Source organism: Filicampus tigris, chromosome 19 (assembly GCF_054856515.1).
Source record: "Filicampus tigris isolate MCC_2025a chromosome 19, RoL_Ftig_1.0, whole genome shotgun sequence".
NCBI classification, from domain to species: domain Eukaryota; kingdom Metazoa; phylum Chordata; class Actinopteri; order Syngnathiformes; family Syngnathidae; genus Filicampus; species Filicampus tigris.
This window is the reverse complement of record NC_141235.1, coordinates 9,686,622-9,702,161: the sequence shown is the minus strand read 5'-3', so window position 1 is coordinate 9,702,161 and position 15,540 is coordinate 9,686,622. Positions and strand designations below refer to the sequence as shown.

Below are 15,540 nucleotides of genomic sequence, written 5' to 3'. Positions count from 1 at the left end.
ATTGGTGATAGGAATACAATAACCTCTACTGTTCACGTCACGCATCTTTAGGTCCGAGTCGCAGGTTCAGACGAGTGGTGGAAACGATTCAAGCCCAGCTTCTCAGCTCCCATGATCAACCCCTGGTGCAAGCCCTATCTGGTGAGATTGTGATTGATGTCTCATGACAAACTTGTGCATTGCGCCGAAGAGCATAACTGCGTAATTCCATCGTAAACCGAGGCTGCCTTGTACGGTAAAATATTTCACATTTATTCTGGGTCAGACTTCTTTTGAAATTTATTTTTTTTACATTTATTCATATATTTTATTTAATAAAGACAATATTCATTTTTGTATATGCAGTTTTCTTAATATGCTACATTGAAAGGCACTTTTGACATGCAAGCATGTGCAGTTCTGTTAAAAAATATGATCTAAGTACACTACTGTTTTATCTACACTCTATTTCTGATTAATTTAATGATATCTTCAGTGAAAAAAATGCTTTTCTTTAAAAAAAGGACATTTTAACTGGCAAGAAACCCTTGCAAGGTATTGTGTATATATAGATATGCATACATCTGATATGTGAAATGACATATGTCATTGGGATAGAATGAGTTAAAAGCTATTTTGAAACAATGCATTCTGAATATTGTTCTCAACGTTTATAAAAGTGGGTGGTAACTTAGCAACAATAGACAAAATGGAGTCTCTGTACAAAAAACTGCCTTCATTTTCATCAAATGTATTGTATGTACTATATGTTTGTTATTTTTCAAACATCTGTCTATTTAGTATCAACCCAAACATGCAAGTAGCTGATTTAGTTTGTACTGACAATCTCCTTAAAGCAGAAGTCAACCCAAACATATTGTTTTGAAGAATATGTTCCATGCAAGTTCCACTAGTTGAAACCAGGCATTCTGATAAATATTGCGTTTGTAGAATAAGAGTTAATCCACTCGTTTTTAGCCATCTCTGGGGGCGGCCATTTTGTCACTTCTGTCGACTGAAAATGACATCACAACTACTCAGGGCTCACGTAACGACCAATCACGGCTGTTTTTTTTAAGCTGAGCCGTGATTGGTCGTTACCTGAGCCCTGGGGAGTTGTGATGTCATTTTAAGTCGACAGAAATGACAAAATGGCCGCCTCCAGAGATGGCTAAAAACGAGTGCATTTTGCTGCTTAATTTATATTCCACAAACGTAATATTCATCAGAATGCCGTGTTTCACTGGTACTAGTGGGCCTGCTGGGAACATATTCTTGAAAAAAAACATGTTTGGGTTGATTTCCCTTTAAACATCCTCAAAAAGCAATTCTCTCCCATCACCGACAGTTTTACGTAAGAGTGACTTTCCCGTTCTCGTCTCCTGATCCCTTCCCAGATGAGAAGAACGGCCGACCCCACAGGACCCCCACCCGCCAAAATTCCAGGCGCTCAGAGGGTGGGGGCGACAGGTGCGAGTGGGGCGAGCGAGCAGATGGCGGAGGCATAGGAGGCAGCGGGGGAGTTCTGCAGCGAAGAGGCTCGGCAAAGGAGAGAACCCGACTGCTGTCCACCAACGGAACCCAATCGCAACCGTAGGTTAGAACGGAAAGCCGCGCCGCCGGATGCTGGACCGACATCCGCACTCTTTGACTTCATCTTCAAGCATCCCTGAAAACCACGAGCTCCTTCCTCGGCTAAGTCGGAGGTGCTTTGATAATAGCAAGAATTGAGCCTCCCCCGTCATGCTTTTGTTTTTAACAATTGTCTTGATCCTTCGGATGACCCGGATTCCAACCCTTCAACGAGTGACGGAATCACCCTTTAATGAAAACATAATACGTGAATGAGTAGTTTGGTACCCCGCCGTAGATACAGCTTCTCAAAATCAAACTAGGAATTTTGAAGTGCTAATGTGCATGCCAGTTAGCAAATCAGCCTGCTAAAGGATGCTGACAAGACCTGATAGCTAGTCTACCATAAGCATTGTACTACAGCATCTGATACCAAAAAGAATTAGGTGTGTGGTGACGGCCCTCCAGGTTAGACGGAAAATTAACCAGTGCGTGTTCACGTCACTCTCAGGGTGATGTGCAACGACTAGTAGTAATAATGAAAGACATTGTGTATGTCAGAGGCAGATTAAACCTGAAGCGTCCTCCTCACCGAGTGGGCGGGCACGAGCTGAGCAAAAAGGTCCTGATCTTCTCAGGAAGGCAGCGTCCTACCCTGACTCAAAGAAAACCAACCAAGTAAGCTATGTACGTGAATGTGAAAAATTATTTTTTTATTTGGTCGTTATTTATTTTATCTTTGAGGACGTGCAGTGATAGCAGCAAGGACGGCACACGCGGCTGTGCTGGGAAGGCGAAGCTGCCTCTTTATTTTAACTTTTTTTGGGGGGGGGGGGTGGGGGGGCTATTTAATTTCTCTTCAGAGACAAGACGAACTAATGCATTTGGACTCCTGTTACCCTGAGGAAAATTATTTTTTTGATTTCAACAGAAATAGGAACATTACTCTATGGAGAGAGAGAGGGGAAAAAAACACTATGTGTGAATATGTCCATGAAGCTCATCACAGCTGTTTGTCCCACATTGAAAGAGAATGACATTCCTGGCCTGCGGCGCTTCAGACCGAAGCCGCCTTTTCTCGTCAAACTCTTCTCCTTACTGTCGCCAGAGTATTCCTATAAGACGGACACACAAAATCCACATGTTCATGGTTGCACCGCTCGCTATGTCACATTCCCGGTTGACCTGGACTTTGTAAAGGGAAAGTAAGCAAATCGTCTCTCACCCTGCCCCGCACACAGTCATGTAGTACTCGAATAGACTAGCTGATGCTCATCACCAGTCTTCCATGCAGCACAATATGCAACAAATGTGCAGGATGCTGACCAACTGAGTGCTAATATATGTTTTTTGTTTACATATTTTAAGCATACAACCATTTTTTAAAAGTATTATTTACGTTATTTGCATCATTTGTTTTACTGAGATGAACTTTTTCCATCACATTAATGTCAGCACTTTTTCAATGCGAATAGCAGTACAGAGTGCTCTTTGTTTATCTGATATTTAATTCATCATGCTTATCGCTGGTATGTGTGGGAGATTGGTGGTTGATGGCAGAGTAACAATAAGATGATTGAACTTGGCAGATGGCAGGAATGCAACCAAACCCTAACAGACATTTTAGCCAGTTTCCCCCCTCACACTTGCCAATTTGCTCCATCTTTTGATTTCCCCCTCTCGTCACTTTGACCCCTTTGTCCGCCCTTCACATGCTGTGTAGCCTTCATCAGCACGCGAGAACCCGTCGTTCGCCTCACTGTGTGCACTCACTTTATGATACTTTATGACTTTCATCCAGTTCATCTTTCTCTTATATATGCCACGTTCACTGTCATTGACCCAACTGTGGCCAAGATTGTAAACTATTCTCCATCCATAAAGGGTCAGTAGAATAAGGTGTTTAAAAAAAGAAATGTCTGTATAATAATTTAAATATAAAAAGTGCACTATTATAACTATTGCCTGTGATTTAAAAAAAAAAAAAGAACAATTGTGATTGAATTGATGGTCAAAACAAAGAGAGACCCACCTTATTGTTATGGTTACAATAATAAACCCTAAATCTGTGTATGTGGATACTATCATTTCTGAGGCCCATCCATTTGTCTATTTTGTAGCATTTATCCTGTTCAGTGTCCCAGCTGACTTTAGGTGAAGGCCGAATACCCCGTGGACTGGTCATCAGTCAATTCCCCGACGCATAGAGACAGAAGACATTCACACCGTCATTAAGGTGGGAACTGAAACCATGCTACCTGCTCCGAAGTCAGGTAAGTGTTCCATGACACCAGTGCTAATTTCTATGGTATGACAGGCAGAATAAATAAATGCTCTTCCACTCGATGGCATAAGGTACAATTAACCTGTACTCACCTGTTGGAACAGAATAATACAATAGATTTGCTTTCAACTATATAGGCTCAAATATAACAAGTATGTGTATATGGTTTTGGTGGTGTGCTGTAATAAATACAATGCATTTAAATCTCACCTAAACAAGAAAAAAAAAACCTGTACCGGTACATTTAGATGGTGCATGTTGGTATGTGGAAAGTTAAAATTAAGGTAATGCATGTGCAGTGTCATTATGTTATTTTTCATTTTTATTATTATTATTATTATTATTGCAATGTGAGAAGTATATTATTGACAGTGGTAGATACTAACATTTTTTTAATTCACACAATTGGTGCGTGAATCTGTCAGGCATGTATACCTAATATTGATACCTGACAGAAATCAAATGCATTTAGATAATGTAAATATCCCATATCACATAACGTACCAATTTAACATTTAAGCAATATCAAAAAGGTTTTACTTTCATAACGCAGTTGTGATTGACACTTGAGGCTCCGGCAACAGTGAACTTACTAACCCTTCACACGAGTTTGACATTTCCCGACAGTCACTGAAGGCATCATCAAGTCCATTCAAGGAGGGCAACTGTTCAGTTGTACAGTTTGCATCCGAGGAGGGCCGCCTGGACTACGGTGATACACCGACGGCTTTTGTCGATTTTTTAAGTGAAATATTTGATCCAGCTTCTTTGTTTTCCACCCCGAACAGGCCAGCAGGTATGACAACATGAGCGTGGCTATAAATGTGTTACTATGAGGCTGATGACTGTGGCTAACATTACAGTAATGGGGCTAGTTCCACTTCAAATGGCGATGACCGCTGACGATTGCAGGTGTTTTCTCCATTTCTCACTTACATTGCCACCAATTCCTCGTCAAACACGTCAATAGGATGGGTGGAAAAATAGAAAATGTCCATATGAAGAGGAGGAAGAATAACAAAAGTGCCTAACAGGAACTAGCTTTTAGCTAACGTCAAATGTCTAATGTCTTTTTGGTAAAAACGTCTTAACGCCAATGTGGAATTTGCATAACATACCTGAAAGCAAACATTTCTTTTTTTTTTTTTTTATGTTTGCCGTTCAAAAAAATGCTTTGCCAGCAGGAACGTTATGCAAATCCCACAAAACCTCCACTACTCGGCGTGTTACGTCACTCATTGTTCGCGACGAGTTCAAACTTTTATTTTTTTTGTTGGGTTGTATTATCATATGTTGCCTGAAAATATGCCACCCACCCAATTCGTGGACAAAAATATTAACCTCATAGGGCTTACTAATGTTCTCCATTTGAGCTAACTGATTTTCCTCATGGTCTGTATGACTGTAATGCACAGTGCTTGTATGGCAATGAAGGGCGGGTGCATTTGTTACTTAGGCCTTTAGTGGGAGTTTACACTAATTCCACTTCTTGATACTCCGCTATCTTGTCACGATTATATATACCATTAATGCTGCACAAAAACGCAATGTAACATGCTCCGGAGCGGTTCAGAATCAATAGCCTATATAACATGACAAAAAATGTATTAATGAGTGCAGTTGAAATTAGTTTTAATATACAGTACTGACCAATCAGAGGACAGAAAAATGCAAATGTCATCGAGGGCCAGTGCTCTGGCCCTGTGAAGAATTTGAAATCCGATTGGCCTAAAGAATCGATAATGCAAATGTGCCTCAGATTTTGTTAAAATGATCTGAAAATTATGTACAGTAGTTTTGAGCAATTCTGAAGTTGTGTAGGTGAGTGATAATTTAACAGCTGTTTTTTCTGCATGTACATTTTTGCAAATGTGTCCGGAGGCTGTAAGTAAAAGGACATATCCTACAAAATGTCATGTCACAAATTGTAATAGTAATGATCACCTATAAATAAAATGCAAACATACCAGAGGAGGCCACATGGGCCATGGATGCCGGTGGTTTTATCTGTGCAAACAAAAGAGGGAGTGTTCTGGCCTACAAGGAAAACTTTCCACACCTACAGCTGTTCGAGCAAAAAAAAAAAAAAAAAAACCAAACAGTTCTATAAAAGTATGTACCGTACTTCGATCTCATGACTGGTCTGGGGTTTGAAAAAAATGAAAAAAGTATAACCATTAAACCAAAACCACTCTCTTGTCACTATTAATTCTTATCCCTTGATCATAAGTATGAGCAGTCAGGATAAAAATCATTGCCTTGACATGTTTATAGTGACCACATTAAATCTCAATCGCGATATCGGGGAGGGGGGGATAGTTCGGCCCTAATACACAGTATTGATAATGGAATCGGAATTACTAAATCTTTAACAATTCCCATCGTACGGCGTTGGCATTCGTCTCCTGTTTATTGTCCGGTCTGGCAGCTTGCATGCAGTCCCCGGCATCCCATGATTAAGTGGGTCATTCCCGGTATGAAAAGCAGCTGCTTTGGTAGGTCCACGTGACCCACGTCGCGCTCTCAGCTGGGCTCTCGCCACACGAGGGCACGCTACGATCTTCACCTAACCATGATCTGCTGTCGGACGCGTCGCCCTAACCTTTCTTCTTCTGCCCATCGCATAGCGCACGGTCATCATGGCGGAGGCCCACCAGGCAGTGGCCTTCCAGTTCACTGTCACCCCGGAGGGCATCGATCTGCAGCTGTCCCATCAGGCCCTCACCGAGATCTACCGCTCAGGCCTCCGCTCCTGGAAGAAGCGCATCATTAGACTCAAGGTATGTTCGCCTCGATGGCTTCGCCTCGCCGCAGGTCATCACTTGTTCAGTGATTCAGCCACGACGGCTTACTCCATAAGTTAATAAGTAGAAGAGTAAAACCTTTGTACTGAATATGAACTCTTACAGTGGATCGCTTGATGGTCTGCCGACGCATGTCATGTTTGGACACGGTCAATCAATAAAGCAGTGGTTATGCTCGGGGGTGGGAAAAATTAATTTGCAACAAGTTATTATGTTGTATCACGGTTGAAAAAGAGCATACTTACATATGGGGACACAATAAACCAATTACTCCTCCCTCTCTTCGTTATGGGCCCATTAAAAGCTCTGACATATAACAAAAATATGACATACCTGCATGGTTTTTCTTTTTGTTTTTGTTGTGTTTATTATTGCGTGAATAATATAGGACCCCCCCCAGAGTTAAAGGAATAGAGTTATATTTTTGAAATTCACCTGAATGACTTTGTCCTCATTCAACTTTGGCTTTAATATCATTATATTACTTTCTTAACCTTATTTTAATGACTTTCTATCCTGAGAAAATATGTCCTTGTTTTTGTAAAGATTTGCTTTTTTTTTTCTTCTGTCTCATAATTCTCACTTCAAAATGATTTTTTTTGTTGACATTTTTTTCTGGAAAATATGCTACTCCTGAATTCCTATGGTGTTTGGTGGTACACCTGATTGGGTTTAATTGGCGTTAGGTTTATGAGGGGGTTCTTGGAAAAAAAAACTCCCCTGTAAGCATTACATGGCTTACTGGATTCAATAAATTGTAAGAACTGCAATATCGCTTTGAATGTGTCTCAATTGCCTTACCTGGATAAATAAAGGATTGATAAATAAATGAACAAATAATGTTACTCTGCATCTCGCACTTACCCAAGAGTGCATAGATAATGTTGTCCTCTTCGTTTGGAGCTCATGTGCATAAAGTGAATTGGGGAAACATTGTAATTTCTTCATTATATAAATGATGTTAACCGTGTGACACCGAAAAGCGGATGGAATCGGATTAACAATCAATCCGTCCTCTCTCCTGACGAATAGAACAGCGTGATCACCGGAGTGTATCCTGCCAGCCCGTCCTCCTGGCTCTTTGTGGTCATCGCCATCCTGGCCACCATGTACACTCGCTCCGACCCCTCCATGGGACTCATAGCCAAAATACAAGAGCACCTGCCCGTCAGGTAAGAAATAACACTCACCGGACACTCAATTAGGAACACCCCACCCCCTCAATCGGCTTTTTAGCATTCCTTTCAAAATAGGCTTTTAAAAGAAAAAAAATGTTGTTCTCACAGCCAGTCCATGAGCACCCAATGTCAGACGGTGGTTTCGGCAGTGCTCTTTAGCACTTTGCTGTGGCTCCTGCTCATCTTCACCATGCGTCTGTGCCTCAAGCAGCTCCTCTCCTACCACCGTTGGATCTTCGAGCAGCACGGCAAGATGTCCACCACCACTAAAGTCTGGGTGGTCAGTGCTCATTTGCTTTCTTTTTCTCTCTGCACCTCCCCGCAGCACAAACAAAGGGTTGGGAATAACTCATTCATATTCCCCAGTGATCCCAAATTCAAGCTTTCACCAAATGAGGTGTTGTTTTAAAGTACTTTGGTGATTTTGTTTTATTTTTTAACTGCCAAGGTTATTTTGGTACAGGAAAACAAACAAAGTAACTACGGTAAAACAAAAAATGGAAAAAATATAAATATATTGAGATGTCCTTTGTCTTCATCTTTGTCAATTATTCATTTATGAAAAAAATATTCCTAAGCATTTTCAAAAAAAGCTTTCAAAACGAAATTAAACGCTAACCATGATGACATTTCCCAAACTATTATAACCCTGTTAACCACAAGCTTGTGTCCATATGCCAGGCACTGGTGCGCATCTTCTCTGGCAGAAAGCCTCTGCTCTACAGTTACCAGGGCTCTTTGCCAAACCTGCCTGTGCCGGCCATCAAGGACACGCTCAAGAGGGTAGGTTGCCATGTCCTGCACAGGAAATGGTGGCTGGCTATAGATGGCTTTGTCATCCTTTTATGTGTCAGCTGTACCTTTTTAAATGTTGTCCTTTATATGTACAGTACAATGAACTGAAATGTTTTCTACATTCAAGACTCGCCTGTCTACTGTGATATATCGACTGCTATCTGGCCTGTCTTTCCTGTTCAGTATTTGGAGTCAGTGCGTCCGCTGATGGACGACTCCCAGTATGAGCGGATGACCAAACTGGCCGGCGAATTTGAGAGCCGCCTTGGGAATCGCCTGCAGTGGTACCTCAAGCTCAAATCTCTCTGGGCTGCCAACTATGTGAGTAAACACATTTAACCTACTTGTTCAGAAAACCACTTCCACTTTGCAAAATGGCATTAGCAATGTATTTATTAGCGCTCTCACTGTATTGTTTTTAATGTGTTTCAGGTCAGCGACTGGTGGGAGGAATACGTCTATTTGCGAGGAAGAAGCCCCATTATGGTCAACAGTAACTATTACGGCATGGTATTTATCCGATTGGTGCAAATGTATTTTATTAATATGGGACTTAAGTACATGGCGTAGTTGTGCGCTGTTTTATTGTGTTTTTTGTCTTGTTTGTTTCTATGGTGTCGAACTGTCATAAAGTTGTGTAAATCTCCTTGACTTCTTGTCTCTGTCTTTTCTCTTCCCAAAGGACTTCCTGTATGTGACCCCCACACCCATCCAGGCAGCCAGAGCCGGTAACACCATCCACGCAATGTTCCTGTACCGCCGCAAACTCAACAGGGAAGAGCTCAAACCCGTGAGTTTAGCCACTGTTGCTAAGGCAACAAGAGCCGTGCCGACACCAACTGTGATTCCTTGAAATGCAATCTTTAAACTGTGTAAATATTTGAGGCACCGTTGACAAAGGGACCATTTGTATCTGTTTTTTTTGGTTGTTTTTTTTTGTAATCATGTACATCCATCAATCTGTGGAGTTTTACTCCTTGTAACGTCCATCTCCTTAATTTTTTCTTGTCACATGTATGCGAAGACCCTCATGTTCTCATACCATGCTTGTGTCGCCCCCTGCCCCAATTTTCCTTTTTTTTCTTTTTTTTTTATCCCCCCCCCCCAACTCCCCCCTTATTCTCTTTGCTTGACTATATGCCCCCCCTCCATTCTTCCTTCCCTTTGCCGCCCCTCGCCTCTCAGAGTCGTATACCCGGCACTGTCATTCCTCTGTGTGCGGCTCAGTGTGAGAGGATGTTCAACACCACACGCACTCCTGGAGAGGAGACGGGTAAAGAGACGGACATGGACACACACACACACACGCACCCTTCCACACAGGCGCGCACATATTGTGTCAACATCCCCTCAAGGTGGCCTCTTGCCCAGATGTATGATCCACAGTGCTGGGGTAGAGACAAAAAAAAAATAGTCACTGTTTTGCATTTAAAGTTGTGCGTGCGTCCTGTCATCACTCACCTGTCACCTTTCATCCCGTTGAACTCTGTCTGGGTTTGTGAGCCAGGCCGTTGTCTTAACTAACGTCTGTTTTCTTGTCTGCCTTATCGCCCACGCATCATTTTCTCTCATCTATCATCGGTTTCTTTTGTCATCCCATTCTCTTGGGTTTTCTATCCTTCTTGGTCTTCTGCTTCCTCCGACTCAGTGGTTGTTGAGGTCTGCAGTTCCTTGCTGCTCCTATCAGTTTGAGAGGATGTTTGACACATGTCGAATCCCCGGCACGCTCACAGGTAGTATTTATACTCTTTTTATCAAACCCTCCTTTTAGATCTGTAGACGTAGAACACAGCCCCTAACGAGCATAATTATTGCCTTGTGTCATTTTAGTAGACAACTAAAAGTGGACCATGCAGTTTACTTTTGTCATTCATTTGTCATTTGAAACCAAAAGCACTCCGGTCCACTGCTCATGCCTTCACTCCTCCATATCCTCATGTAGACTTCTCGCTGGGTTCTACTGGGGAAAATCCCAGACTGCCCTTCATATGTTGTTGCAAGTGGATGCAGGAGAGTTCCCCGTAAATTAAGTCACTTTGTGGCTTTGGTTTGGCAAACTGCAGTTGTTCATGCGGGATGCTCATTCACAAATAGCCATGTGTGCTGAATCAAGCCAGCCATGTGGAATGTGGTCCGAAATAGATGGGTCCTGATACGAAAGAGGGCGCCACATTGCCAACGTCGACAAACTAAAATGCGGGATAAACCTACACACAAGCAACACCCCCAGAGATACTCAAGCTACGTGTGATGCATGCCTAGTGTTGTATCAAATACAAAATGCCTGCCCATTTTGCCTCTTGAAGACACCGTGCAGCACTGGCAGGACAGCGACTATGTCGCCGTATACCACAGAGGACGCTACTTTCGGCTCAGGGTGTACCAGGCAGGCAGACTGCTTTCCCCCAGGGAGATCGAATTCCAGATTCAGAGGATCCTTGATGACCCTTCGCCACCCTGCACGGGAGAAGCAAAACTTGGCGCTCTGACCGCTGGCGACAGGTCTGAGAAGCGACTGCTGTTTTATTTTTAAATTGAAGGAGATACAAGGCGAATTAGATTTATTTTCTAATGTCGCTTTTCAACCTAGAATTCCTTGGGCGCAAGCCAGGAGCAAGTACTTCAGCAGCGGGATCAACAAGCGCTCGCTGGACTGCGTTGAGAAAGCCGCGTTCTTCGTAGCCCTTGACGACGATGCGCAGGGCATGACGAGAGACGACCCGTCGGGTAGTCTGGACCGCTATGCTAAGTGCTTGTTGCACGGGAAATGTTACGACAGGTAATTCTAGTCCAAAGTGAGCCGTGTAGCCGAGGGGTGTCCAAAGGTACAGAAAAAAATAAGGCTAGCCTTTAATTTATTATACACTAAAATCCATCTGTGTAGGTAAAGATAGGTTGTTATTTGTAGTATTCGCCAAATACTATAAGTACTTAGTAATGCTTAGTATAAGTATACTTTGCACACCTCAAATGTAGCCTTTTTTTTCCCCCTCACAGCATCCATCTTTTCTCTGCCACACAGGTGGTTCGATAAGTCTTTCTCCGTGGTCGTCTTCAAGAACGGTAAGAACGGTATCAACGCGGAGCACTCGTGGGCCGACGCGCCGGTGATCGCGCACCTGTGGGAGGTGAGGGGAGCTCATCGAAGCGCCGCTTAGCCCTTGTTGGAGCCAAACGCTGACCATTTTTTAAAAAATGGGTCGTCTGTCTTTTCAGTACGTCGTTGCCACCGACTGTTTCCAGCTTGGTTACAACAGCGAAGGTCACTGCAAAGGTGATGTGGACCCATCACTAGCAGAACCTCAGAAGCTCACATGGAAAATTCCACCAGAGGTTGGTTGCTGTAGTCAAGATATTTAGTGAAGTGTTTCCCAACCCAGAAATATCTCGCACTTATACCACCAAACTAAAATGTCACAAAGAGTACTGTTACACATTAATCCCATGATAGTCAAGGGTATCGCTATATCTCAGATTTTTCTGTCAAACGGATTTAGTTTTCAAATATATATATATTTTTTTATTTTATTTTTATTTTTTTTTCAAATAATTATTCCTGGGTGCGTCTGGATCGTAACTCCTGCGATAATCACTGCTTACTGAAATAATGATGATGTCATCTCAGGTCTGTTTAATTAATCTATTTACACAAAGCTTTTATCCTGTTGACTGAAAGAAGAAGAAAGGGTTGTACTTTCATTGTACTTTCTGCCATTGAGTGGAGAATTGTTCTGCCTGTCACTATATGTCACTGTCACAGATAGATGAACAGTGATACATTATTTGAAGCAAATAGTTTTTCAGACCATGTATATGTTGAACCCACCCTGTTCATTTGTGTGTGTGTGTGTGTCGCAGTGCGAAGAGCAGATCTCTCAGTCCCTGACAGTGGCCCAAGCCCTGGCCGACGACATTGACTTCCACGTGATTTCTTTCCGAGACTTCGGCAAGGGAAAGATCAAGAAATGTCGAGTCAGTCCGGACGGCTTCATCCAGCTGGCCCTTCAGTTGGCCTACTTCAGGGTGAGGAATGCCTGCGGTCTTGATCGGTCTCAGGACTTGAGCTACCCTGGACTGTGGCTGCAGTGCATGTTACAAACAACTCTTGATGTGATGTTCCAGAATCGGAAAACGTTTTGCCTGACCTATGAGGCCTCCATGACCCGTCTGTTCAGGGAAGGCAGGACCGAGACGGTTCGATCCTGCACCAATGAGAGCAGTGCCTTTGTCAAAGCGTTCGTAGGCGGGGAGGTAAGATTGCCCACTTTTTGTTGATGGGATGCATGAATTCCTGAGGTGGGGGTAAGTCGTATATGTGCGAGTGGGTTAAGCAAGTCACACATCAAGTAATACAGTCAGGCTCAGTGACAGTATATATTTATTCACACACAAGCCACTTTGTACTCAGTACCCATACTTGCGTTATTTAGCTATACTGACAGGTTCACAATCACAGCTTTTTCATAATGGTCCCAAATATACCTCTGGTGCCATTTGTGGTATCTTGGGGCCAAGGAACCATGTTGAATTGAGGGTACATAGCCTTGTGATGATGGGGAAAAAAGTGCTCTACTGCCATCTTGTGGCATCAATGGGCAAACATTTTGGGTTGGGTGTCAATGACTTGCCGATTTCACTGACTGTAGCTTGGCTCGGGGAAACGCTAGCAACTTTTATCTTTCCTCCTCAATTAAAAACATAATAAACGTAAATACAAATTAATTTATTATTTTGTTTTAAAAAAATGCATGGGAGGAGGATCTTGAAACTCAATCGCATCGCGCAGTGGCAATATCGAGGGGGAAACAATTAGATTAGAATATTTTTAAATCATTCAAAAACTGCTGTTTCTCCACCAGTCAGCAGACGTATGCAGGCGTCTGTTCCGCGCGGCATCCGAAAAGCACCAGAACCTTTACCGCATGGCGATGACTGGCGCCGGCATCGACAGACACCTCTTTTGCCTCTACGTCGTGTCCCAGTACCTCGGAGTGGAGTCGCCTTTCTTAAAAGAGGTGAGTTAAAAAAAAAAAAAAAAAAAATGTATTACAATAATCGTTGCAATCAGTCCCCTCAGTTGTACAGATCCGAAAGACTTGTGGATCCTTTCAGGTATTGTCAGAGCCCTGGAGGCTGTCAACCAGTCAGACATCCATCCAGCAGGTGGAGCTGTTTGACCTCGTGAACCACCCGGAGTACATTTCCTGTGGGGGAGGCTTTGGTCCGGTTAGTGCTACTTTGTCTCACGGATGTATTAAGATAAGATAAGATAAGAATGCCTTTATTGATCCCATAGTGGGGAAATTTTCATTGTTACAGTAGCAAAGATATAGGTCACACAGGGGCGGCGGCATAATGTGGCCATTAATGTATAACATTGACGGCAAACATTTAGGAGCAAACCTATGTAGATATACGCAGTAACATGTGTATATACACATGTATATACACACCAACCTACATCTACATAAAAAATATGAGGAACACTCATTTCGGCCTGTACATAGTACAGAGGAAAAAATACTCTAAGTAAGTGACAGTGCTGCAGTGCTGTAGTGAAATGTAAGGAACAGCATTGGATAAAAATAAAACTAGACTAACAGTAGTGGGGAATGTTGAGTATTGCACAGTATTACAGTAGTGAAGGCATAGACATAATATTGGCAGATTAGCGTCATGTTTGGGAATATTTTCTCAAGATGTTAGTTGTCTATTTGTCTTTTCAGGTGGCTGATGACGGTTATGGGGTGTCATACTACATTGTGGGAGAGAGCCTGATCAACTTCCACATTTCCTGCAAGCACTCCTGTCCTGACACCGTGAGTTCACAACCTCTCATGAGATCCACATTTTAACATAAATGGTCAAAGTTGCCCTTTTTGTGTGCGTGTGTGTCTCTTTCAAGGACGCCCATGCGTTTGGTGCTCAGATCACAAAAACCTTGCACGATCTGCTGGAGCTGATGAGCCCCGGCCAGAAAGAGCCCAGCAAAACCGAGGAAAGTCGGCCCGAGGTCAAGAAAAACCTGTAGACGCTTCCTCCGCTGGGAGAAAAGGGATCCTTGAAGGGAAGATGTTTTAACCAACGTTACTGATTGAGGGAAGTCTGGACATGTTCTCATTTTGAGGAGTAATAAGTCAAAAATTGAAGCAGACAGATCAAAAGAACTCAGTGGAGGGAAACCAGTACCAGTGAGCTGATGTTTTTACGTACATTTATATATTTGCCACCAGGATTGTCCACAGAATAGCGTGTCATTCGGTTCCACCATGAATTAATCCTCTTTTTTTTTTTTAAGTTATATTTATTTCAACAGTTGATGGGTTCTTTTTGTACAGGGGCATGTTTATGTTTTGATACCACTGAATGCTCTCGTATTTGCGCTTCTGTTTGCCTGGACATTGTGCAGTGAAAACGTGCACATAAACACACAAATATATACACACATGCACGTTTCACATTCATAACCAGGAAGACACCTGAAACATTCCTTCACTTAAAACATTTTGCTTTGCACTGCAGTAAAATGTTGTGGTTCATTTATGTGCCAAAGGCTTTTGTCTTTCAAATGCACTCAGGCATTTTAAATGGTGAAGCACGTTCTTTTCTTGTATGTATCAATATGGCTTTTTTATTTCTCCAGTTCTTTAAATGCACCATAACAATGCAATATATGTTTTTGAACATGTGCAGGTTAGACGTGGTCAAGGGAAACATGGAAAGAAGCTCCTTAGTTCTTGATTGTTTCATCATATTACTTTTATCTCCATTTTTAACACAATATTACAAATGAACATAAAGACATTCTTATAAGAAATAAGTGCTTGTCGTGTCCTTTTTTTTTTTATTCCTTTAATTTATTTTCATGTTCTTCTGCAACAAAACTATTGTGATTGACCGCCGGGCCCGATCGGGTGCAGCGATGATC

General features: G+C 42.5%; 2 protein-coding genes across 8 annotated transcripts in view; both read left to right on the top strand.

The window, feature by feature from the left end:
- Positions 1 to 4,610, top strand: part of brsk1a (BR serine/threonine kinase 1a) — a 36,988-nt gene extending 32,378 nt beyond the window's left edge. For 3 of the 6 annotated variants that reach the window (XM_086016691.1, XM_086016690.1, XM_086016693.1), the window contains 2 exons: positions 52 to 141; positions 1,365 to 3,622. In XM_086016691.1, coding sequence (XP_085872817.1) covers positions 52 to 141; positions 1,365 to 1,576 — 302 coding nt within the window. In that variant the 3' untranslated portion in view covers positions 1,577 to 3,622. Of the gene's footprint in view, positions 1 to 51; positions 142 to 1,364; positions 3,623 to 3,671; positions 4,040 to 4,462 lie in introns of those variants that run through there. The other 3 variants (XR_015082581.1, XR_015082580.1, XM_086016692.1) reach the window with 3 other exon arrangements.
- LOC147129384 (carnitine O-palmitoyltransferase 1, liver isoform) lies at positions 4,467 to 15,432 on the top strand. Of its 2 annotated transcripts, none has more exons than XM_086016696.1 (19): positions 4,467 to 4,631; positions 6,463 to 6,615; positions 7,672 to 7,811; positions 7,926 to 8,097; positions 8,499 to 8,600; positions 8,796 to 8,933; positions 9,045 to 9,122; positions 9,295 to 9,402; positions 10,261 to 10,345; positions 10,919 to 11,114; positions 11,203 to 11,391; positions 11,635 to 11,740; positions 11,829 to 11,945; positions 12,471 to 12,635; positions 12,735 to 12,863; positions 13,472 to 13,627; positions 13,725 to 13,838; positions 14,339 to 14,431; positions 14,518 to 15,432. In XM_086016696.1, the coding sequence occupies exons 2-19, from the start codon at positions 6,475 to 6,477 to the stop codon at positions 14,641 to 14,643; spliced, it is 2,355 nt and encodes a 784-aa protein (XP_085872822.1). In that variant the 5' UTR covers positions 4,467 to 4,631; positions 6,463 to 6,474; the 3' UTR covers positions 14,644 to 15,432. The 2 variants fall into 2 exon arrangements, with proteins under 2 accessions (XP_085872822.1, XP_085872821.1); XM_086016695.1 differs by lacking the exon at positions 10,261 to 10,345 and adding an exon at positions 9,798 to 9,885 and having other exon boundaries at positions 4,468 to 4,631.
- Positions 15,433 to 15,540: the final 108 nt, after the last annotated feature.

Coding starts and splice junctions, on each gene's coding strand:
- LOC147129384 (XM_086016695.1), top strand. CDS start 6,475: ATGGCGGAGGCCCACCAGGCAGTGGCCTTCCAGTTCACTGTCACCCCG. Junction 8,098..8,498: donor CCACCACTAAAGTCTGGGTG/GTCAGTGCTCAT, acceptor TCCATATGCCAG/GCACTGGTGCGCATCTTCTC. Junction 12,636..12,734: donor TTCAGTTGGCCTACTTCAGG/GTGAGGAATGCC, acceptor GTGATGTTCCAG/AATCGGAAAACGTTTTGCCT.